We start from the raw sequence: 25,571 nt of genomic DNA, 5'->3' as shown, positions 1-25,571 counted from the left end.
TTTTTGGTATTAAATCCTAGTTTCTGTTTCTTATTGATCTGATAATGATTGTGAACCCACTGGGATTTGTTTGTAACAGTCAATTGCTTTTGAATTCCTGTAGTGATTTTAAACTTCTCTGGTGTCAGTCTTCTATTCTTTTGATGCAGTTTGCATGTTTCATCAAAGGTGTCAAAAAAAAGTATTTTCATTCATTCATTCATTCATTCACTGCTTTTCCAGTGCGTGAGAAGATTCCGTGGGACAAAGGATTCTCTCTGTAGACACTGACAGCTTGACCAGGCTCTTTATCCCAAAAGAAAAAAGTTCCTTGTTTGTGTTGGTTTGGGAGATTTAACTTCTGTCCCTGAGTATGGGGTTGGATGGAAATATTTGTAAAACAGCTATTTTGTGTTACACTCTGTTTAATGCCTTTGTGGTGTTAGGAATGACCTGTTTCTTTGAGTGTTGGCTTTAAAGGTTATCATAAAATTGATTGATGCCATGTCACTCTTGCTTGGATTTGGGGTTTTTTGCTTCGGTTTAGTTTATACTCTGACCAAAAAAAAGAAGAAAAAAAAATTGGCAGTAGCAGGTAAGTTCCTGTAGTTCATGCACCTAACTGTTCCATAACTTTTTGTTAAATCAAGTGAGGCCAGCCTGTCCGGTGTAAATCATTGCAGTGCCCGCTAATCCAGGGTGAATAGTTTGAGAATATATTACATTGCATGTGGAACCTATTGAATTGAGACTCATGACGGGCCTTTTTGAATAAGAGACAGAAGATTTGTTTCTTCGTATGACATTGAAAACCCCCACTGAAATAGCTGAAATGTGAGTTTTGATGGATTTTGTTATCCTTCCTATGTTGTTTATAAGGCTTTCCATGAGCAAACAAATAATGGAGAAATCTGTATTCTTTTGGGGTAGGAAATAGAAATAGTTATGTTGAAACTGCCTTTTTCTTTCACTAATACATCTACTAGAAAATTCTTTACTGTATTTGCAGTCCTCTTGCTCTCCTTAGAGAATCTTTGTCAAGAAAAGGGAATGAGAGGCATGGTTTATGCCATTTGTTTTTACAGTGTTTGAGTTGAGAAAGTTCTTCCCTTGTTGATTTTTAGTAGAAGAGGAAGCTTCAGGCAGGCAAGATTCATATTCCTGGGACTATGTATTAGTGAGAACAAAATGGAATATATATTATATATTGATAAATGGAGTTAGTGAGAGAGATGAGAGGAATGAGAACAATTGCTCAAAGACATGAATTAGTGTTTCAGAATAATTTCTTAAAATTGGGAGTTTGATTTCATATCCATGGCTCAGATGGGAATGGCATGGGCAATGTGCTGTAATATTGGGGTTGAATTTTTCCAAGACCAAGCCAACACCTTTTGCAAGGACAGCTTTCCTTGGAGTGCTTTGAAGAGCTTGGTGAGACCTCAGTTCCTGCTTCTGGCTCCTTCTAAGCTCTCGTAAGAGTTGTGGAAAGGCCTGCTGGGAGCCTTGCCTTGTCATCAGCGGTAAAATTGGAGGGGCTGGAAGGTCTTGCTCTTGTGATGGCCATGGGCTCTTGGATCATAACACTGAACCCAGCAGAAGCTATGTAGACTGCAGTGGGGAAAAGGCAAGATTTTGCCTCTCTGGTTTGGTTGACCTCAAAATCTAGGAGGTAAGCAAAGAGGTCTCTCAGGTGAGAGGCAGGGTCTTGACTTCAAAGCCTTCCAAAGCAAAGGCTTCCAGACCACAGCAGTCCCACTGAAATCAGATGAGGGGCTTCAAGGAGTTGGTAAGAACAATATCTTACTGACATGCATTTTTTTCCCCACCTGCTTTGTTAGTTTGAATCAGGCACAGACACTGCATGGCACAATGATGGAAAGGATTTGAACAGCCTCACATGTTTGTTTCCTGGCTTCCACTTCTGCATCAGGGTATTGCAATCTCCCTTTCATGGCTTCTACCTTGTGCCTCTTTCTGTGTGGAGAGAAGCTTGTGCAGGTGAATGTGTGTGGATGAGGCCTCTCTGCCCTGCTGTTATCTCTTGCCTGGCTGTTCTATCCCGTGAACATCCCAACAAGGAGGGTGTTCCTCCATTCCTGTCCCAGCGCTGGGCTCCATCACCTGGGCACATCATGAATACATCTTCCTCCTCCACAGCTCTTCTCCATATGTGTCCAGTGCAAGGAGCGGTGCTGTGCTGGAACAAAGCTGAAGTGGTTGAACATTTTTGAGGTGGAAGAAAATAAAGAGGAGAGATATAAATGCCAGAATGATCAGTAGGTGTCTGGCTGGGGTGCTTCAGAGGCATTTTCCTCACATGGTTAATTTCTGCTCTGCCTGATTTGGAGCAGGAACTTGAACTTGTTTTTTTTTCCACCTTAGACAAGTGCCCTGAGGAATGACATTCTCTTTTTTTTTTTCTCTCCACTTGATGCAGTGGTGATGCAGATTTGTTGGCAGTGCCTGGCAAGGGCTGGCTAGTAAAGCAAACAGTGCCCAGGCTGGAGCACTGACCTGCTGCTGTCCATTTTGCATAATTGTTAGCATCTTCTTTGACATGCTTTTGTCTCCTGCAGTTAGTACCCTTGCAGGTGATGTCAGGGCATCTGTGAAGCAGCACTGGCCCAGGCCAGTTCCCACCAGTGTGGAAAAGCCCAGCAATTTCAAGGAAAAAGTGTGAGAGAGCATCAAGTTGGATACGAGTTGAAGTTTTATAGAAAGTTTGAGAGGATGGTTTTGCTGTCCTGCTGTTTATACACTCTGTGTTGATATGGGTAGTACCCTCTTCTAAGTTTTGGGCTCTCTTCACTTGGGATTTCTACTTTCATATAGGTAATAATCATGGCACTAATGATATTTGAGAAAGTCTTCTAGAGAATCTTATATTTGCTCTCTCTCTCACTCTCCCATTTTAGCAAGGATGTCATCCTAGACCCAACAAGCTTTGCTGTGAGAATGTTTGTTTCTGTCAAAATATTTGGTTTTAATGAATGGATCAACGTTTTTGAACAAAAATGCCCTAAGTCAGAAAATTACAGTCTGGCTTTAAAACTGCATTCAGCAAAAGCAAGTGTCAGAAATGGAATTGGTGGCGTTCCTGCCCATTGTGCATCTGCACTAAGGGCTACGACTAACCCAGAAAAGCAAAGACAATTTTTAAACAAATATTTCCCTAGTTAATAATGAACTAAAAACGCTAGTTTTCTCTTGTCTAGGTAGAGGTCTAGATGGAAAAGGAGAAAACCAGTAAGATCAAGCAGTAGTGTAAGTAAGAGGTAGGAACTAGATTCTTACATGTAAATTGAAGCTACCACTTGACTTTTCATATAACCACAGAATCATTTAGGTTGAAAAAAATGATAATCTGTCTGGGAATATTTTGGTGCCATGTTGTTCTAGGGGATGCACTAGGAAATAAAAACTCATACTTAATGTTTCAGAACACTTAGTGTTACTTCCAAATTAAGTGTTCTGAAACATAGAAGAATAAAGCTCACACTCCTGACCACCCAGTCATGATACCACAGAAAATAACAAATAATGCATTGCTGAATGCGGTAGTGGTGCTGCACGAGTTGCTTTTATATCTTCATAATCTACACCTAGCAGAATTGCTTGCTGCTGTTGTGCAATGAGGTCTACTGTGTAGCATCTCCTTTTCTTCTTTTTTAGTGTTTTATGTGATTAAACCTAACAAAAAAGGCAGAACTTTGATAGCAAAAATCTTCAGATAAAGATTTTTTATAAGTAATGGAGATAAGGATTTTTTTTCTTAAGTACATATTGCTCTTAATTTTACTGATTTGCCTTTTTTTCAGTGTAGGTCAAAGAGCTATGAAGAAATATTTTAGCACTATACCTATAAATGTGAGTAGGAAAAGTTAAAAAACCCCACCACCCTGTAATAAATTCATAAGCTGCAGACATAATATTTTGCCTTTAGCTTCTAAATATTTGTCTACATGCTGTAAATGGAAGTTGAAATTATTAGTTGCCTGGAGTAAGTGCATTTGTTGTGTGAGAAAGGGTGCCAAGTGAACAAGTGAGCCATCAAAGACCTGGTGTTGCCAACACTGCCTGTTAGCTGGAATGGCCATACCTCCCTCTTCTCAAAGACTGCTACTGTGTGCACTGAGACCATCTGGTGTTTCACCCCCTAAATCTCTAATTTTTTGCTGTACATCCTCACTTTTACTTCCAGAGTCTCCCTTGTACTAGTGTGTCACCTCTCAAAGAGCAGGGCGTGCCTAGGCTGGTGTGAGCACATGCCCTGTGGATGGTCATTAGAACTTCACAGCTGAGCAGATCTGAGTCCCAGATCCTACCTAGAAGTTACAATAGATCAGTGCTGAGCAGCAGAGCAGACATCACTGTTTTCTGTCTCAGATTCCTCCTGGGCATTCGAAACAAATTTCTTCCTCTTATAAAGACAGGCTCATCCCTAGTCAGTACGTTAGGGATCGCTGGCTGGCTGGTTTCCAGGCAGAGCAGCTGATCTGATGCTGTGGCCTTGGCTGTTGCCTTTGCAATTATTGTGCACACACAGAGTGATCTACAGAGATGTAGCAGCCCTTTTTTCCAGGTTGGCATTTTCTTCTCTGCATGTTGAACATAGGAAAACATAAGCACATACCATCTCCCTGTGAAGTTAAATCCAAGTTTAACCTAAGGTGGGTATTGTGGTTTTTTTTGGGAGAACTTAAAATCAGGTAGGCTGGTATTGATTAAACAGCCACAGAGATAATGGATTTTAGAAAGAGAGGAGCAGGTTCTGCTGTTATGCTGGGTTTCTCATTGTGGTTTATTTTTCCCTCCAATAGTCGTTTGCCTTCTGCAGCATAGAAGACCTTGGAGCTGTTGGGAGAAGCATCAGTGATGTGTAAAATGGGATATCTTTGGCCGCTGCTCTCACTGCAGTGGCTGGGCTGGGCTAGGCTAATGTGGACAAGGAACTGGTGATTCAGCTGATGAGGTTCTCCTGAAGCTTTTCAGTAATGAGATTCTTGGCTAGGAGAGGACTGTGGTACAATGCAGTTACTCTTTCTTTTGGGAGCAAGTCCTTCAGGAGTTAAGAGCACCCTCCTTTTTCTCTCAAATGAGTAATCTGGAGTGTACAGAGAAGTATAGAGTGGTTTTGTCATCAGACTTGAATTTCTAAAATCCAGGTCTGTTTGTTAATGCTTAGCATATTTTCTGAAAGATTCTTCCAAACCTTTGGAAATGAAGCACCCAGGTGTTACAGCCTCACAGATGGAACAAGAAGCCTCACTGTGGGCAGACTTTGCATTTTCACCCATATATGTTTGTCACTGCCGAGTCTTGTCCTACCTCCTGAAGCTCATGAGGCTGAGACAGAGCCGTGTAAGTCCAGGCAGTTAAATAAATGTAGAAAAGGGGAATAGCAAGCACAGCATTTTATAAAAAAAAAATGAGTAGAAATTATTCACTTTCATGTCTGTATTTCAGCATCATGGCATTTGTTCATGCTGAAAGCAGTATTGCTTTGGCTGTAATTTCACTTGCTTTTCTAATTGTGTTCTGCTGCTGCCTCTACAATTAATAAACCATAAATGATTCTCCTAATAATTCTCCTAATGGCTGTTATTTTCTCTTTCATTTTGATGCATGTTTTCTTATTTCAAAGGTAGTTATATTTGTTAGTTTAGCAAATGGAAGAACAAAAGATACTGTCTGTGAATGTCAAAATAGTGTGTTAATCACCATTAAAACAAAACCACAAGTGTCCACAGTTTCTGTGCAGCTTTGTGTACAAAAATTTCCTTGCTTATTACAGTGTCATCGATTGTCAGCATCCTCTCTCAGCAGTTCTTAATTCATGAAATTTATGCAGCAATGTCTTCTTTTTATTGGAAAATCCATGAATCATCTGCAGAGGTTTCATTATCTTACATGCATAAGAGCAACACAAGTGTTTGTTTTATACCTTCTGTAGTGACTGTTTGTCTAGTAGTGTAGTTTGTTCCCTGCCTGCCTGCTTCTTTGTGTGCTGCCATCAGTTCTGCTATTGACTTGGAATGAAGGAGAGCTCTTAGTTCTACCAGGAGGTAATGCTTCAACATATCCGTGCCTTTTATTTTCCATGTATTTTCTGCAGCTGGGTGGAGACACTTAAAAGTTGCTGGAGTCAAGTTCTCTAATGTTCCCCTTCTCTTTTGGGTTGAAAGTAACCTTATTTTTATCCTTGCAGCTTGAGTTATGAAGGAGGTTATTAAGTTGACTGATGTCCTGCCACTATTGTGCAATTTTTCTAGCCAGGCCTTCAATTAGTTTCCACTTCTTGCCAATGCAAAAAATATTTTTGGGCCATGAGGAGGTAAATTGATTATAAAATTTATATCTGACTCTAGTTAACTGCTTTCTTAATACTGGGGAGGAAGAAGAAATTGTCCTTTGCTGGTTTTGCAAAAAAAACTAGTTGTTTTTGTGCTGTTGCTAGGTATGTTCCATTGTGGAACACCCTGAAGGAAGCAGGGATGTGCTGTAAGCCCAGCCTTCTCCTAGGGATGATGATTGTACAGGATAGTTTTTATTTGGTCCCATTTTTACTCTTCAAAACCACAATCATTGTCTTTTTTTATTCTTGGATATAGATAGTCTGTTAATGACATCACCCAAGAACACATGTGCACTCAGCTTACAAGCCATTGCCACGTCTGATTGCAGATGTAGCCACAAATCTAGACAAAAATGAATTGTTCATTCTCCCTGTTGTTGTGTATCTCACCCCATCCGTTATTCTCTTTGCTCTTTAGCTTTAGGTTGTGTATGATTATTAGAGAATCTCTATTTATGTGTCACTTTCCTGTGTAAAAATCGTTTTCTTGAGGAATTTTAAAATGTAGTACTTTAAAAAGACAAACGGTTAGTCAGGCTTTTTCCCAGATGATGTCTGACATGTGAGAGACAGCCTGTCTGAAAACTGAGTTTGGTTATGGAGTGTTTTTTAAATTGAATGGCTGGAATTTCACCATCAAAGCTTGTGTTTGCAATCTGCTAGATTCACTTAGCACAGCTGCACTGCTGGATTTTTGCTATATATACACACACACACACATACATATATATATGTATGTATGTATACATATATAGATGTGTATATATGTGTGCGTACATCCACCCCGCAAATACACATACTAATTTAACAAAGCAAATAAGTACACATATATAAATTGTTCTGAAGAGTTGAATTTCTTGATTTTGTATGTATTTGGAGAAATTTTATTACAGAAAATGAAAGAAGATGTAGCAGTACATATAAAAGCAAACAAAGCAGTGTTCAGTCTCAGTCTTTACTTCCCTCAGTAATTACTAGTGATGTGCCTATTGCAGAACTTGGAGTGCATTCAGGCCTTCAGAGTATTCCTATTGTGCTTTCTTAGTATAAGGCAATTATTTATAATAGTGTAATTCAGATAATGTTATGGAAAATTGTTTTGTTAGCAGAAAACATATTTGGCTTGGAATCTTGTATAGTTGCATGAAAGTTTGAACCTGCTATTATTTGTCACTGAGAAGTGAGAGGCAGTGGAAATCTGAAAGGGATCTACTTTTGCCTTTGTATCTGCTTGCATGATGATGAGAAGATGTCTTATGTAAAATGTTGCTGTGCTGAAAAGAACGGTTCATGACATGATGATGCATTTACGGTACAGGTACCTGGAGCTGGAAAGCAGCGGTCATCGAAATGAAATCAGGTTGCATTATCGTTCAGGCAGTCATCGCTCCCACACAGAAGTGTTCCCATACATTTTGGCAGATGATAAATGGCACAGACTTTCCTTAGCAATCAGTGCCTCTCACTTGATTTTACATGTGGACTGCAATAAGTAAGTAAAGAGTGTTGTTTCATAAGAAGTTGTCAAATTTGGAATATTTGAGCTCTGAGTAAATTAAATGATAACAACTTGGGATTCTGTTTTCCCCTTCCTTTTCAGAATTTATGAAAGAGTTGTGGAGAAGCCTTTTATGGACTTACCTTTGGGTACAACCTTTTGGCTGGGACAGAGGAATACTGCACATGGTTATTTTAAGGTATACATTCCCTGAAAGATAAAGAGTGAACTAAAATGATTAAGGGATTCAATCATCTTTCATATGATGAGAGGCTGAGAGATTTGGAATTGTTCAGCCTGGAGAAGAGAAGGCTCAGGAGGATCTCATCAGTGTGGATAAATATGTGAGGGGAATGAAGATACGGGATCCAGACTTTTCTCACTAGGGCTCAGTGGCAGGCCAAGAAGCAATGGGCAAATCCTGAAACATCTGAAATTCTATCTGAACATCAGAAAACAATTCTACTGTGAGGCTTGTCAAAGAAAGATGACTATGGAGATAATCAGAAGCTGTTTGGACACAGTTCTAGGCAGTCTGCTGTAGCTGGTCCTACTTGAGCAGGGAAGTTGGAGTAGATGATCTCAGGAGGTCATCAGTTTGTGCTCAATCAGGTTGTGCTTCTGTAATCATAATACAGCTCTTGGATTGTTTTGAAATTGCTCTTTGGCCTTTGCTATTGGACAGCAGCATTCTGGCTACTAATATCTTAACTAAGCATGTAAAATCTGCCAGCAAGCATGGGATCTGTTCTTCTGGGTGAAACCATCCCTTTCCAGACATCATAGTTGAATTTCATGCTGAAATCTCCCTGAGTTTTTAACAGGATGCAGTTCTGCAGCTGTGTAACAGGCATGTGGTTTCTCAGCATTTTGCAAGCTTTATGGAAGGATCCCCATCAGAATTTGTTGTGATTTACCCCAGCTGTCACCACCTAGCCACATGCTCACTTCCCTCCCTGATGGGATGGGGGAGAGAATTGGAGGGGCAAAAGCTAGAAAATTCATGGTTTGAGACAGAGTTTAATAGGTAAAGCAAAGCAAAACAAGGAATTCATTCACCACTTTCTGTGGGCAAACAGGTGTTCAGCAATCCCCAGGAAAGCAGGGCTCTGTAATGGTTACTTGGGAAGGCGAATGCCACCACTCCAAATGTTCCCTGCTTCCTTCTTCTTGCCCCAGCTTTAGATGCTGTGCATGATGCCCTATGGTCTTGGATATGACCCCTTCCTTGGTCAGCTGGGGCAGCTGTCCTGGCTGGGTCTCTCCCAACTCCTTGTGCATCCCCAGTCTCCTCACTGATGGGGTGGTAGGAGAAGCAGAAAAGGCCTTGCTGCTATGTAGTTTCTGTAACATCCCAGTGTTATCAGCACTGTTTCCAGCACAAATCCAAAACCAGACCTCATGCCAGCTACTGTTCTGTGAATATAATTAACTCTACTCCAGCCAAAACCAGCACAAACTCATTAAGGGTTTGCATTAATGTATTTTTCTTGACTCTAGTTTCTTTAGTCTACAAATTAATTTAAGAGTTATAGCTTGTAAAAAATTTGCATTTTATTTAAAAGATATTTCTAAGTAACTGAAACTGCAGCTGTTTTCAGATTACTTTTTAAAGGTCATTTGCAAGCTTTTCTGCAGTGACTTACTAAAAATAACAATGAATTCAAACCCACCAAACTCTTGCTACATAATTATATCTTGACATTTAATCTTATGTCTTTAAAAATTATTCAGTATGCCTGTACATCTATCTATTTTTATTTCTGCTTATTCTTCTATCACTGAATTAGGTCCAGACACAAAGCTGTTTATTCATAAGTATTTTTTTTATCAGGTAGTTTTTCTTTGTGGGCTTTAATGTTTTAAATGATGAATGAAAAAACATAATTTTGACAGGTAAAAATAATGTATCCTTTTGTTTTCTCTCCACTAACACATAGGGCATAATGCAAGATGTGCAATTACTTGTCATGCCTCAAGGATTTATTTCTCAGTGCCCAGATCTTAATCGCAGTAAGTCTATTAATTCTTATATCATAAAATGAAAGGTGTGCTTTTTACCTTCTTTCTGTCCTACAAGCTTTCTTAAAACCTTGAATTTAAGTGTATTGTTTGTCAACTTTGGCATGATTGAACCTATTGTGAATGAATTTATTAACATGTATTGTATTATTCCAGCATGCCCAACTTGTAATGACTTCCATGGACTTGTGCAGAAAATTATGGAACTGCAAGACATTTTAGCAAAAACATCAGCTAAGGTAATGTTTACAAGGACTCTAGTCATAGGAGAAATGAGGATTGCCAGTCTTTTATTTGCTGTATTTTTAAATTATTCATGCTTGTATAGGGTTGTGCACATGGCTGTATGCAGAACATCCCTGTATGGTATGCTTACATCTTTATATCCTCTGCCTAATTTATACATACAGATTCTTAGTTCAGAGAGTTTTCTTGTATTTTAATATTTTTATAGAATCAGGTATTTTAATAATAAGGAGCATCCAAATCCCCGAGCAAGGAAAGGGCTCATAGGTATCCAAACTCGACCTATAAGTCTAATAAATCAATAAACCTAGAATGAAATAAGTGACTGTGTTTATAGTGTTTATTACAGCAAGACTTGCCAAGACTTTTCAAGACCTGAGCTGCCAAAGGCACTTTCAGACAAAATATATGCAAGACAAAGAACTAAGAATCCAAACCAGGACTTTCTTCTTTCTTTCCTTTAGAATATTATACCAAAAACATTCATGTCTGCTGGTGAAGATAGACTACTGTGATTTAAAATGTCAGTTCTTTAGATATCTGCAGGAATGCTGTTACCTAGCTGCTTTGATACACTAATGTTAAAAATGTCTTGGCTGAAGAGCAGAAAAAAATTGTTAATATTGGTTCTGAGCTTATTTGGCCCCTCTGTCTGTGAGTACTTTATGTGGAGCAAGATTCTTGATCAGTTCACCCATGCAAAGATGAGAAATGAGGAGCTGTACCCATCTTGACCTGCTCATTTTGTTTTATGATGTCCCTGATGTCAGGATGATAAAAAAATGAAATGCATCTTGCTTCTCAATTTCTATCTCTGAATGGCTGGTGGTTTAATCATATTGTATTTAACAATACAACATGATTAAATTGTTTTATTTTCTCTGATTGTGTTTTCCTAAATGTATTCTCTCATCTGTGTACTGGGGACAGTTTGAATAGTGTTTTTACTAATGTGGAAGCCACTTAAAAATTCAAAACATTTTTGTGAACTGTAAATACAGTTGTCTCAAGCTGAGCAGAGGATGAACAAGTTGGATCAGTGCTACTGTGAAAGAACCTGCACAATGAAAGGCACAACCTACAGAGAGTTTGAATCCTGGACGGATGGCTGTAAGAACTGCACTTGCATGGTATGGCTATGGTTTGAGTGGAAAGTCAGGAACTCCAGTGTTTCCTCTGAATAGTTTTATTGAGAACTTCGAGATGTATGCTAGGTACTAACAACAAAGAATTTTAAAATATGTTCTAAATCTAAGGAATAGTATTAATAAATATGTTTTCCTGTATTTTCTGCATTACTAGCATGTGTAGCTCCTGTATTCCATGTCACCATATGCAGGTGCTAGGGAATATACTTAGATATCGTGTTATTCCCTTGCACTGACTTGCAAACAGTTTCTCTGGAATTCTAATTCCTTGCTTTTTGTCTCTATAAACATAGACTTTTTCTTAGCAAATGATTCAATAGGTCCCTTGTGCCCAATTTCCTTTGGTTGCCTTTGCTTATGTCTCAATAAGTAATAAAAAGGAAAATGTCAGGGTCATATGCAAGCTTTGTTATATTACAAATGAAAAAGATTTGGTGGATGAAAAATTCCCAAAGGTATCACAACTCCAGATGTGATTGCAAGTATCCTTTCAGGTACCAAGCCAGGGTGTCTGTATTGCTGTCCATTCATATAAAACTCTTTAATTCCATTTGAACTCATTAAATGCTTAATCCAAAGCCATTAGAAGCCAGTGAAAAGGCTGTTGTCCATTCTGCACCTTAGATTGATTTGCTGCTATCTATAATTGGCTAAATGGGTCTCTTTAAGCTTAGTATTTTTTTGACCTTTATATATCTGGATGGATATTCATTTTGCTTTTAGTATTTTGTGGTATCAAATCTGGCTGATAAATGTTTAAAATTCTTTGAATTAAGAGTTAAATTCATTGCATATTTTTGTATTGGATTTTTCTCACAGCTGTAATATTGTTACCTTTTAGAAATATATTTTCTCTAACATAAAATCAGAAGGCAGAGTATTGTTCTGTGCAGTTGTCATTTCACAGTAATCTGTCAGTTTTTTGCTGATTGGCAGAATGTTTTGCCTCCAAATAGATTTGCCTCTAAAAAAAATTGATCATTATCATCTCAAAGAGCACATCATTCATGTGAAAAGATTGTATGTGTCACATTCTGAAGGTGTGGTTTCTGTTCTTGCAGTTATTAAAAGATGCACGTTAAACTATCTTTTTTGGACATTGTTAGAAAGTTCATTGTATTTGAAAATAGATTTTTCAAGTTCCTGTGTTTGAGAACATCTCTGCTCTTGCTAAATAAAACCACCAGTTAAGCACCTTTTGTTCTCCTAGAACGGTACTGTGCAGTGTGAGGCTTTGATTTGCCCCCTTGCTGACTGTCCACTTAACTCTGCCCTGGCCTATGTGGATGGCAAGTGCTGCAAGGAATGTCAATGTAAGTTCCACTGTTGTGCCTCTTGCTAATGAATGCTTTGAAATCTTAAATAATATGAACCTTTCTGTAAATATGTCAGTGAAAGAACTGGTCATTAAATAGTTGGGTTGAGGAGTCAGGGAACTTAGACTTCTCTGAAGTGTTCTGGGGAACTGATAACCAGAAGGTTTTAATATTTCATGTGGGATATTTTGTTTCATTTTAGTTCCATTATCTCTCTTTTAGACCAAACTGCTAGAAATTCAAGAACAATTGCCTGGTATTTGATGAGAGTCTCCAAAACCTTTATCACATGAAGGTTGTACTACCAACCTTACGTTTTGGAGGTTCAGATTTATGATTATTCTTCCTTAGTTAAGAGAAAAGAAGAAACCAGCAAAATCCAGACACCTAGAAATGTTATTTCACAAAAGGTCAAAAAGAACTAAAGGAAAAATGGAAAAAGGGGATTTGTTTTGTTTTTTAGGATTGGATACATGATTAACTTTAGGTTTTACAGTATTCTGGTTTTGTTGCAAGCAGGGCCAGAGAAGGGGAATTTCAGGTTAGTCACTATCTAGATGGACTATATGTAGTATTTCAGATTGATTATGTATGTGTATTCCATATGCAATGGTTAGTTATTTCAGACTATGGTGGAATCCATTCTTGAAATTGAGCATGAGATGCACACACTTCTTTATTCTGTAAATGTTGAGATTTTTTCTGTGTGGTTTCTGTGTCACTGTTCTACTGCTGTATAAAACTTCTTACAGAGTATAGAGAAACACGTAACTGGTTAAAATTACATGTTTTAAGATAAAACTCAGGAAGACGTTTTGTACTCCATTGATCTAGCTCCCACATGAGTTTATTAATATTTAATTGTGTTAGAAGTTACACAAACCATCCCTTTTTATAAAACCTTATTAACTTACTCAAGTAGATTAATTCTAATTAAGAGGAAATAAAAATTCAAATACTTTTTTTAACCAGCTACACAGAATTTACATGCATATTAGATAACTCAGGGTAATTGGTAATTCAGGAATGTGATATGTGTGGAATTCAAGCCTCTAGTTGAGGCTCTTTGAATCTGTGACCATGTTGGTTGAATTTGAAAACCTGATCCTCTCAAGTATGTTTTTGTAATGTACTGCCTGCAAGTTGAGTTGGGAATTCTCTATCCAGGTGTTAGTGGGGAAGCACTCACATCATGTGACTTCTTCCAAAGTTGTTTTTATTGTGAGTCTTGACAAAAGTCAAGAAATGTAAATGAGCATGTGGACCCTGACCTTGTCACAGAGCATTGATACTTCTTTGAATTAAGATGCAGTTCTGGTACAGCACACTGATGTTTACTCTCAGCTTTCCGGTTTGATATTCTTAATATTATCAAAGTGTCTTAGCTTAGAGTGTTGCTAATTTAATGCCAGTACCTAATTCAATTTGTAGCCAAAATGAACACATACCTCTTTCTTGACAAACTACCAGAAAAATCATTAGATCAGAAAGCATAAATAAAAATTGCTTTTGAAATTTTTCCCTAATTTCATCTAGGTTATTTAAAGTGACTTTTAAAATAAATCACACCATTTTTACAGTGGCTGAATTGTAGGAACCAAAGGACAAAGAATGTAAATTGGGGTCTCATTGACAGGGTAGTTAAATTCCAGTGAAAGAGTGGAAGTTAGAGGCAGTGGAGGCTGCAAGACTGTCACTTATTCTCCAGGCCAATATGGTGGAAATGCTAAGTTGTCTCTGAGTTCATATGCATATGCCAGCTGTATTCTGTCTTGGTGCCTTCAGGTCAGGGTCGGAGCTGATTGAGGTCAGTGGCTTGTTGAACTTGGTTCTTGCTGGAGGGGTTCAGAGCTGAGTTGCTCCATTTGGACAGGTTCTGGGAATAACTTAATTGTTTCCAGTGCTCAGAACAACAGCAAGAGATGTAACTTCTGGCTGGATAATACAGAGTGAGCACAGATGGCTTATAATTGGGAAAACAGCTTAGGGGGTTACCCCCACTTAGGGGGTGTTGCTCATGGAGCCATATCCTTGGTTTTGGATAAGTAATCATAAGTGCTGAGAAAAAACGATGCCTGATAGACTGTTCTTTAGCTGGATTTAGTGTTTGTTTCAAGACAGAACATGTATGGATATTGATGCTTCTTTCCTGGTATTTGTTATCTCATGCCAGATGATGGGCTATTTCTGCCAGACTGTTGTTTCAGTAGAAGTGCCCTGGCAGTGACAGCTGCTGGAACCTTGTGGCTGTGTCTCACTCCCCCAGGGCTGAGTGCTTCCCTCCAAACTTCTTTTCTTCTGCTGGTGTTGAAACAAAGCCACCAAAAATCAAAAGAGTGATGTTGGATTTAATGACAGCTGGCAGAGAAGAGTTCAGAGTACAGCACTTCTGGCTCTTTCAGTGACCAGCAAGCAGGCTTTTGGGGATTTTTTTAATATTTTTTTAGGGTTTGGTTTGTTTTGTTTTGTTTTTTCCCCTCAGTGATGGAAGATTGAGTCCTTCTGCATGGCTTTAGGCATGTGGAATTTGGGAATACAATCTGAAGTGGCTTCACTTAGACTAGTAAATGAAATAGGGCAGGCACAGTCCTGTGGCACTTGTGGCTCACATGGCCGTCGTCTCTTCCCCTTTCCCATCCCCAGCAGATTATCTGCATCCAGATGGTTGACTGGGAATGGCCTCTGATCAGGGTTGTGCCCCCAGCGTGTGCCTGGCACTGCTTCAGAGCATCTTGGCTGGTACAGTGTGACATGGTGCCACGGTGTGTGCTAACACTCAGACTGCAGGGAGAGTTACACAGCGTAACCAAGCATTTTCAAGCCTGCTGTTATTTGCTGTTTCATTTACCTGATGTGTTTCATTTACTAGTTGTGGACATCACCAGTTTGGCTCTCTTGATAACAAGCTGCAGAGACTGGCATCTCCAGAATGCACTTGGTGCTGAGAGGAGCTGGAAGGGATGGGATTAGTTGCCTTCTGGAAGTGGACAGCTCCTTCCATGGCTTGTATGCAGAGCCCAGGTGATTAGATCAGATACTGAACTTTTAGACAGCTGAAGTTGTGAGACTAATCTTACATCAGTTACTGTGATGCATATCAGGTGTGTAAGATAGGGATGGAAAGTGCTGGATTTTTAAGCTTGATTCTGGCATTAAACTGTTATGCTAAGAGACTTCCCCACGCTGCCAAATCCTAGGAATTAAATTTCAGCCCAGTCCAGCATTTATATTTTGGACAGTGAAGCTTTGTTTTGTCTCATTCAATGACATTTTCAACACTTTGGAAATTTCAGCACAACTGTCTATTCATGTTTTTCTTAAATGTTTAGTTCAGGAAAGAACACTTAGTAAGGAATGGTTTAGATATTTTTTAAAAACCAATATTGCTTTGACTTTGTTTCTTTTTGTAAGCCAAAGAAAAAAAACAGAGCACAAAACAAACACAAAACCAAACCCTGACCTTCTTTCTTAACTCCATACCTTTGTTTCAGGCCGTTCAGACGACTTGTACTGTTTTGTCTTGTGTGAAGGTCGATTCTGGTAGCATGGGGAATGGCAATGAATGCAAATTATCACTGTGTTTTCTATTAGCTGTAATGGACTAAAAGAAGCAGCAATCTTCCAGGGCAGATGAATGGGCCAGTGTGTTGGATGTATGCTTCAGCTGTAGACAATGTAAAACTCAGTCCAGCTACCACAGCATACATCTTAGTTCAGTGGGAGCTTCCTGTGGAGAATTGTTTGGAGCTGGAAGGGACTACTTTTTTCTATGCTTAATGCAGTGTTAAAGAATTCTGAGAAGGTATGTGCAAAAGATCATCAATTTTTTTTCTTCTCTGCGGAGACAAATGCTTTGTGTGGTGATAGGCACCAATACAAATTGAGGAGAGATTAAGGTTCCCTACTGACCCTATAAATACTGCTTTAGACCACAGGCTTGGCTTAAGAAGTACAAGGACGAGTTCATTTATTTTAAGTGAATTGTGGAAGGACTGCCAATGTCTTAGCAGCTGAGAGAATTGGTGCTTGGTCAGCAGATCTTATTATGGTAATGTTTTCATTAGTCAGTGTGTTAACACCAAGGCATCACCTCCAAAAGCTATATGCATTTTTTTAAAAATGGAACTAGTGTATTTTAAACAAACTAGGTGATTTTTCTTTTTATAAGACCCAAAGTTATATTTGTGCCAGTATCTGGTGCAGTTATAATTGCCATCACCAAAGACTGATTTCCAGGGAAGCAATTGCTCTCTTCTCATCACTCTCTTCTTCCCAGTGACACTGCAGATACTTATTGACCTAACAACAAACTATTTAAATCTATCCCAACAGATTCCAGTAGAGGTTAAAATCTGAGCCATTGTGCTCAAATCTGCAGGCTGTGATTTTTCTATATACCTGTTTGTTTGGTTTTCTTCTGAGACAGAATATTTGATGGGTTTCTGGTGCATTGTAGCCAAATACACAGTCTTAACACTTAGTATTTTAAGTAATTAAGTATTTAAGTAAGTAAAGTAATTAAGTATTTAAGTATTTTAAGTAATTGTGAGAAACATTAGGGTTGCACTGGATCAGGTCACAGTTCTGGTCCTAGCAGGTGTGGAGAGAGAGTGTGTTAAAGGGGTTCTATAACTTGGTAAGGGTTTTTTAACAAAATAATTAAAACAAATATGGACATTGTAGCTCTTAATAACATGCATGGGTTTCTGATGCAGTGATCTGTCTTTCTGTCTTGCAGAAACTTTTAATTTTATGATTAAAATTAAAGGGATTTCCCCTCTTGCTCTTCATAATTTACCCATTTTCCCCCCAAAACTCTTCTGCAAACTCCAGCTTTTGTAGCCTACTGACACAGAGAGAAGGAGCTGTGAAAGCCCATCTGTTTCTTTGCTGCAGCAATTGAGCATCAGCAAGAGTGCAAAATTTTTTTTTCTAGAAACTTAAGGAATATGGGTTAAACTTACTCTGAAATTCATAATTAATCCAGATAGTTTGAAGCATTGTGGACTTAAGCCTGTCCTGTTTACAAAGTTCCATAATTTTACAGAATTGCCACTTTTTCCCCTGGGCTTTCATCCTCTAGCCTTAGGTGACTTTCATCAGTAGCCAAGTAGGGTGCCAGCCCCTGCCTTGTTCAGCCAAGTGCTGGAGAAGTTTCTGCATTCGGTGTGGCACAGAGAAGAGGCTGCAGCTTGGAGAAATGATTAGTCACTGACTGAACAGGTCATCTTATCCTTGCAGTAAATCAGAAGAAGGGAAATGGAAGAGCATCTCCAGCAGGCTGGCTGGAACATGATGTGAGTCTGAGGGCTGGGGGCCGAGCAGGCATCAGTACTGGAGGAAGAAAAGGCAGTTTTTAGCAGTAAAACAATGATTTCTCATTTAGTTCTTTAAAAATGCACACTTTAGAATATAAAGGAGAGGAAACATTCTGGTTAATAAAAAACAAATAGTTGCTTTTTGGTTTTAAATACTTATGTGTGGCTTTTTAAAGAACATAAGTGCAAACAGAGCCTAAATTCTGTTCTTCTGAGGTTTCTTTTTAATATGAAAATTCAGATAAATTAGCCTACTTCAGAGGAGTGTTAAAAGAAATCTTGAATGTAGCCAGCACTGGGTCGTTTCGTAGAGCTGTGGTATTTACTATAACCTCCCGTAGTCAGCATGCAGAACTTCTGAATGTTATTTAGCAGAATAGTGTCCATTCAGCCTCTACTTTCTGGATTTTCTGTGCTAAAATGATTCACATCAACCTTATTTTTCAGGCTTTTGAATTACATATAATGATAGCACCACACTGGAATGACAAATACAAAGCTTTTTTTATTGTACTTGTACTGTATTGTACCACTTGTACTACTTGTAGTAGTACAAGTAGTACAAGTACTTGAGATGTTGTACTTGTACTACTGAGATGAATTATGCTGTACTTTACCAACTGTTTAAACCATTTTATTACTTCTTGTGACTTCAAAAGAAAGTCAGTATCCATATTCATTTAGAAATAGGACAAAAATTTTTTTCTAATTAAATGCTTTTGCAAGAGGAAAAAACATGTCCTAGAATTCAGGTAGCTCATTAAGATCAGTGGAGATGTTTTAGATTTACAAAGCTGTAAAAGAAAAGCATACTGGATGCACCTGTCATTTGTGAATCCAGCATAGCTTCTACAGTGCCAGTCTCACAAAAGGGCTGAGGTTGGAGGCAGCTCTGGAGGTCTCCTGGTCCAGCCCTTCTGGTCAAGCAGGGCCGTGTGGAGCAGGCTGCCCAGGACTGTGGCCAGACAGCTTTTGAATATCTACACAGCTGGAGACTCCACAACCTCCCGGGCAACCTGTGCCAGTGCTCAGTCACCCTCATAGCAACAAAGTATTTTCTTCAGTCCAAATGGATTTTCATGTGTTCTGATCTGTGCCCATTGCCTCCTGTCCTGTTACTGGGCACCACTGAGAACAGCCTGTCTTTCTCCTCTTCAGTACTTTCCATCAGGAGTTTACACACTTTGGGAAGATCTCCTCAGAGACTTCACTTCTCTGGTATGTGTAACATCTCTGGAAGTTGAGACACTCTAAGAACGTCTTGGGGCCTTTCCTGTGCTGAACTCAAAGCCAGCTGAAGACAATGGAAGGAATCCCCTTGGCTTTGGTGGGCAGGGCCAGTCTAACCCTTAACCCAAGGTGCTCAGTCTCTGTTATATTTTCCATTGTAAAGCTATAGAAATTTTCAGACTACTCTTGCACCACAGCAGTATTTTATTTATCTCTGTTAAATAACCAATGACAGAATTGTTAGGGGATTTTTGTTGCTGAGCATGTAGTCTCAGGTGACCTTTGTTCTTTGTAAGCTGGGCAATATTCCTCATCAGAAGGAAAACCGGGAGTCTTTTGACTTGCAATTCCCGTCTGAGCAGAAAATCCATTCCTTGTATGTCTTTTGTTCTCTATAAATTAAAATATAGCTTAAAGTACATCGATATACATCTTATAGTATTTTGGACTTCTCAAAATATTTTGCTGCTATTTTGTTTCCTTTCCTACTTCCCCATGTCCTTTGAATTTTGTTTTTCCTTGTTGGCCAAAGAGGACTGGAGGGAATCAGTGCCTGTGCCTGTCTTAGACTTTTCATGCCTTGAAGTGTGGCTTCCTCCTAGGCGAGTGGTCTTTTAGCTGTTCTGGACCCCATGCATTATGGAGCTCCACTAGAAGACTCTAGATCTTGAGGCAACGTATCAGTATACGAGGAGAACTCCAGTTAATGGTAAAATCACCTACTTTTAGTCTTACTGTGTGCCTGAGGAGTGAATACTAAAATAAAGTATGCTTAAGAAAATCCTAATTCATTAAAAGACATTACACTGGATATGTAGCAATCTGCACTAAAAAAGAAATTGGAAACATAATATTGGTAACTTTATTGGTAGAGAATTAAAAATATTTTTTACATGGAGTATTTTGCTGTAGGCCATGCTCTGCTCTCCTTATAACCTATTTTGCTGAGGTTGTGTGGGAAAAGAGCTAATATTTTTCATTCCTTTTTCATTATATTCTTACTAGGGAGTTCATAAAATATAAAATACCTGCAGAGTATTATTATTTTAGTTTATTTTCAGTGCAAATAAAACATTAACATATGCTAGATATGAATATATTTGCTTTCAGACAGCTGGGAGTGGACAGATTGGCAGTGTTCCAGCTTCTAGTAAGTTGGTACCCTAACTTTAGTAATGCTGATTTCACCAGAATTTACTTAGGTAGCTATGAAGTAATAATTTTAAAAAAACCAAAACCTGGTTCTATTTATAGTTACAAAACTAATTTAGGATGTGTAAGCATTCACATGCCTGTGTGTTGATTTCAATATGTTTGTTCTCAGCAGTTATGTGCTTATCTTACTATATGTGCATCGTTGATCTATGAGGTTCTTTTTGTTTGATTTGTTTTTTTGGGGGGTTGTGGTGGCTTTTTTGGTGTGGTTTTTTTTTTTTGTTTTGTTTTGTTTTTGCTTTATTTCAGGGTTTTTGTGGGGGTTGTTGTTGGGTTTTTTGTTTGTTTGTTTGTTTTTTGTCCCATAACCAAAAGCACATTGCCAAATCAGCAGCTTATAGCTGATGTTCTAGTTTTTGCCTGGACCTTTTATTCTGTAGATCTTGGAAATACCTATGAAATCAGTAGCAAACATATTCAATGGGTATGTGCTGTGTTAAAAAAAGAGAAAAGCCTTTGCTGAAAACCCCAGAACTACAGGTTTTGGACAAGGTTACGGGAGTGTGAGAAGATGGAGGCAGAGTGTAAAGGATGGAGTAAAGGCTTTGCAAAACCCAGCCAATCAATCAAATGGGATTTTTGGCTTGCACAATTTTGTAAAGACGATCTGCACTTGACATACTCTGGTTCAGAACAGGATTGCCACATTGACACATTGTTTGGATGGAAAGCTGGCCTAGGGGGGACACTGGTAGGAGACATGAGAGTGTACAAGAAGGCATACATGCAATTTTTTGACAGTGCCTATGTCTGTGAAATGAAAAAATGGGAAGGTTGGGAAGGCTGAAACTCAATAAATAAATTATTGGAAGAAAACTCAGCACAAAACTGTCAATAATGTGATCTTATTTCCCCTGGAAGGGATGGTAAAATATGAATGAAGTTGATTCAGTGAGATTAATATAAAATGATGTACACTGTTACCCTTTATTTGTCTTTTTGTGAAGATAATGATTTAAGCACATGGCTTTCAATCTTTTGGACTGCAGAAGTTTGACATTTTTTCAGTAGAAACATGCAGTGAATTAAACCATCTACTGCTTGGTATACTTCTCTTAACTACTGCTTGCAGATATTTGAAGTATACATCTCCAGGCTGTTATTGATCACTGTTTTTACATCTGTCACCTCATAAAATATATTCAGCTTCAAATAATGGTCACTTATCCCCACGTGAGACACAACTTTAAAATGAAAATCTTGTCTGATGTGGTGTAATACACCTTTATCCTGCTTTCCTCATCTGTTGCCTTCAAAAGCATCATTGCAGTCCTCTTTATTTGGAGAATTTCTGCAGTTTGCTTTTGTCACTGTGCCAGTCACAGGACTGTGTCTGTGGTGTTTTTGTAACTGTGTTCTGCCAATACAGAGAATTTTTACTGATTTTTGCCTTTTTGGGGGTTTTGATTTGCTACCAGTTTCCACTAAGAAGAAATCCCTGTTTATTTGTTTTGGAGAGTGACTGACCGTCCTAAGCCTTTCTCTACAGGGTAGCTTACTAGTTTATTTTCACCTTCTACTTGTTGAAATTATTTGTGTATGATTCTGATTGCAAGTGAAAATTCTGGTCTTCCCCTTCTTGCTTTAAATTATTTTCAAGTATAATTTTGACTGTTTTTCCCAATTTCATTTTCATTTGTGACATTTTGTCGAAATCCCTTAACATCTAGAATTTTTTTGTCCTAACAGATGAAAAAATTTGAAGATATTATTAGGTTTCCTTTTTTTTTTTCATGATGCCCAGTGTATACATAGATAGTGATGTTAGAATTTAAAATTACAGTGACATTATTGTTTGATGTAATAAATTGGTTCAGAAAACACCTGGTTTCAGTTGTAAGATTCACCGCCCCCCCCCCCTTCCCCCCCAGTCCTGAAATCAAAGCAATTAAATATGCTTGACTCATCTGGAAAATAGGCACATAACCTGTTTTTTCTAGTAAGCAAGCACGTCAGGTACTTTGAAGGTAGGGAAGATGAACAGGCATGCTTCTCTCTATGTTGTTATTACTTTGACAAAGACATGTAAATTCAGGTATTATTTCCTTAAGGTGTCTCACTAAGTTGTAATCATATTGACTAAAGTGCAGTATTTCTTGCTAAGCTAATTTTACAGGCTTGTGAAGCGGGAGTTTGTTTTGTAGATGTTTTCATCATCCTTTTCTAGAAACCTTGTAGATCCTCAAGGCACATAAAGGAGAAACCAAATCTGAGTGTAGCATAGAGGAGATAACAGTCTTGGGTATGGTTGTTGGGAATTTCTCAGACAGGCTTCTTAATATTAGCGTATGACTTCGAGATGCTTAAATGTTGTCCATTGTCTTCTGTGACTCTTTGTGAACAGAGTTGGTAGTACAATGTGAGCTCCTAACCACATGTTTTTCATTTTACTAATTTTGCAGTATTCTGTTGGCGAGTTGCTGTGAAGAAACATGGGAATAAATGAATACATATTCAAAGCAGAAAGTTAAAATAGCCATATAAATTAATAAAGAAGTCACATCCTTGGGCAATCACTGGTTCTATCAGTGCTAGTTACTTCTTAAACCACCTCTTTTAAGAGCACAGGAGCAGGCTAGTCTAAAATGCTGGAAGTCAAGCAGATGAGGCAGAAGGCCAGCTTGACTGAAAAGGGATCTTTTGGATGGAGCTGAGGCAAAAAAGGAAGGTATATGCCCAGTGGAAGCAAGATCAGGGGACATGGGAGGAATACAGAGATGCTGCTTGCCACTGTAGGGAGGAAAATGCTGCAGCCGAAGCTCAGTTGGAGTTGAATTGAATACAGCTCCATATAGATAAACAGACTTAACTGCACAGTGGTGAATTCTGTCTGATGTCTGGAAGGGTCCTCCTAAGGACAATAGGAGTATTTACAGATATGATTTTAAAAAAATTATCAGTGACTATAAAGCTTTCTTTCACTAATGTTCTCAAAAAACCAAAGCAGGAGTAGTTACATTAACAGCTGCTATGAACTCCAGCTTACTGGTTTTCCGTGATGAATCGGAGTGTCGACAGATACATTTGGGAGAAATTAGCTGTGACATAGCAGAATCTGTGAACATCTGCTCAAGCTACTTTTAAATTTTTAATTATTTCAAATCCTGAACTGACTTTAGACATGAAGTATTGTATTGTTTGGGAATGCGCAATGGATAATAGTCACTTCTAGGAGCCTTGAGAAACAGCATGTTAGATGTACATAGGTTTCTTTTAAAAACTGTCTTTTGAAAATTTCTAAAACTATTGTTAATACCTGATTTTTTTAATGTTAGGTTTTGGTTAAATATTATTAGAAAATGAACGTTGGGAGTGAGTATATAAAAAATTGAGAAAGCCAGTTTGTGTAACCAATTTTAATCAAGATTTCCAAAAATACGTTTATGCTGCTGTCTGTGTTAAAAACCTTTTGCTGACCTAATGCTAAGGTCTTTAGCTTAAGAATGTTAAATGCTGGAGTGTTTGTGATTATGCCAACTAATCCTGTCATTCTGGCTGAAGGGAGGGATGGAAGGATTGGCAGATTCCTTATGTGGGAACAGAAGTGGATGGAAGAAGAGCTGGGAGTGTGAAACCCTGTCAGTTGCTGTACAGAGCTAGATGCAGGTGCTTTGAAAGAAGTGAGATCTAACTAAGAACAGCAATGGATGTGGTGCTCGACTCCTGGGAATGTCTGAGCACATTAGACTGGCCTGCGCCAAGGAGGCAAATGTGAGTATTGCTGTAACAGCCAACTTAACCACAGGCTGCTCTTCGTAGAAGTGAAAGAACTTGGATCTGAGAGGAAAACAAATACAGTGAGATGGATGCCAGGTCACAGGATGCTGTGCCTTCACTGGGGAGGTGTGTGCAGCAAAGTGACAGTGCAGAATTTCTAGCTAAAACATCTGTGGAAACTGTTCTGGACCAAGGATATTCTGGTTGAGAATAAAATATCTGTAGGGTCCTTGATAGTTGCTTATATACAAGTGTAGTCTGTGAGTACTTAAATAATATGGCAAGTTTTGGTCAAAATCCTCCATGACTGTTGGAAGTTGCTGTAAATTTTTGGAGCAGAGGCTGTGTGGAACCTTCCACTTGGGAGCATGGAAACATCACTTCCATGTTTTTTTCACCCTAATAAATGTCAGCTTTACTATATAGTGGTGGAGCTTGTAGTTTTGTAGTTTGCATAGGATCTTTTTAATGCTGTCAAATGAAGCTGTCAAAATCTGGTAAAATGCTGCTGCTCAGAGGCACTTGCCTTTTACTGAACATGTTCACATGATTTGTGTCCACAAAGCTGCAGAAAGCCACCATTTCAGTAGTCATGTGCAAAAGTGTCTTTTAAAATCATGCATAATTGGTGCACTTTTTTTCTTCATGGCAAATCTGGGCAAAATATCCTAATGAATGAAATACATTATTTTATTTCCCCTCTGCCACCCTTTGGAAGTATCTGGGGAGCAGAGTTACCCTTGTAAGCACAGCTGCAGGAGTAGGTGCGTGTCTTCCCAACCATGTCATGTCCATGGATGGTTTTACTTATGACGATGGAGAACACAAGCCTCTTTTTATATAATAAATTAATGCTGATTGGTGATATCTGCTTAGCTCTCATAGATTTCAAAATACTGACTGAAAAGTGTGCAAGTCTTTAGCAGTTTTTCATTAATTTTATAAATTCTCAATACATGATCTGAATCGGTTAATTCAATTTCATCTTGCATGTGAATATCTGTGACTTGAATTCTGATGGATGTATGGGTGAATTTAAGCATGTCTTGAAGTATGAGGTGCCCCTGGGGAGGTGTCTAGTTTTCTAAATTCTGCTATTTTTCTCTTAACAAAGTTTTCAGAAAAGTATCTTTTACAACTAGTGCAGCAGTCCAGCTGAGAAAAGGTGGAACAAAGTACAAATTTTCCTGTCAGCATTTGATAAAATATCTATTAGCACCTTCTCTACATATAGCTATGTCACTGGTGTTGTGGATAGCTGACATAAAGAATTGATCAGATAATGTCTAATCCCATCTTTATGGGGATTAAGCAGGCCTGTAATATTTGCCTTGGAGTTCATTTGGTGTGTCAAACTATAGTGCTATTTATAAACCTTTACTATAATTGTAATACAGTTGTTATTTAATTAATGTTAACCACAATTACTTTTCCTCTCTTGACACCCTCTAAGGCTTTTTTTCTAAGGTGTTTGATTTTATGGTTTAACATTTTGCTGTGGAAGTTGTTTGGGTATTGGATTGT

The 25,571-nt window shown here is 38.4% G+C and overlaps 1 protein-coding gene across 2 annotated transcripts in view; it reads left to right on the top strand.

Moving 5' to 3' along the window:
* NELL2 (neural EGFL like 2) overlaps positions 1-25,571 on the top strand; it is a 134,103-nt gene that overhangs the window by 22,985 nt on the left and 85,547 nt on the right. For both annotated transcript variants that reach the window (XM_038153569.1, XM_038153570.1), the window contains exons 4-9: positions 7,656-7,829; positions 7,938-8,034; positions 9,776-9,848; positions 10,014-10,096; positions 11,105-11,233; positions 12,462-12,564. In XM_038153569.1, the coding sequence (XP_038009497.1) occupies positions 7,656-7,829; positions 7,938-8,034; positions 9,776-9,848; positions 10,014-10,096; positions 11,105-11,233; positions 12,462-12,564 (659 nt within the window). The remainder of the gene's footprint in view (positions 1-7,655; positions 7,830-7,937; positions 8,035-9,775; positions 9,849-10,013; positions 10,097-11,104; positions 11,234-12,461; positions 12,565-25,571) is intronic.

Source organism: Motacilla alba, chromosome 1A (assembly GCF_015832195.1).
Source record: "Motacilla alba alba isolate MOTALB_02 chromosome 1A, Motacilla_alba_V1.0_pri, whole genome shotgun sequence".
Classification (NCBI taxonomy): Eukaryota; Metazoa; Chordata; class Aves; order Passeriformes; family Motacillidae; genus Motacilla; species Motacilla alba.
Note: the sequence above shows the minus strand (reverse complement) of the source record. Positions and strands in the feature narration are given on the sequence as shown.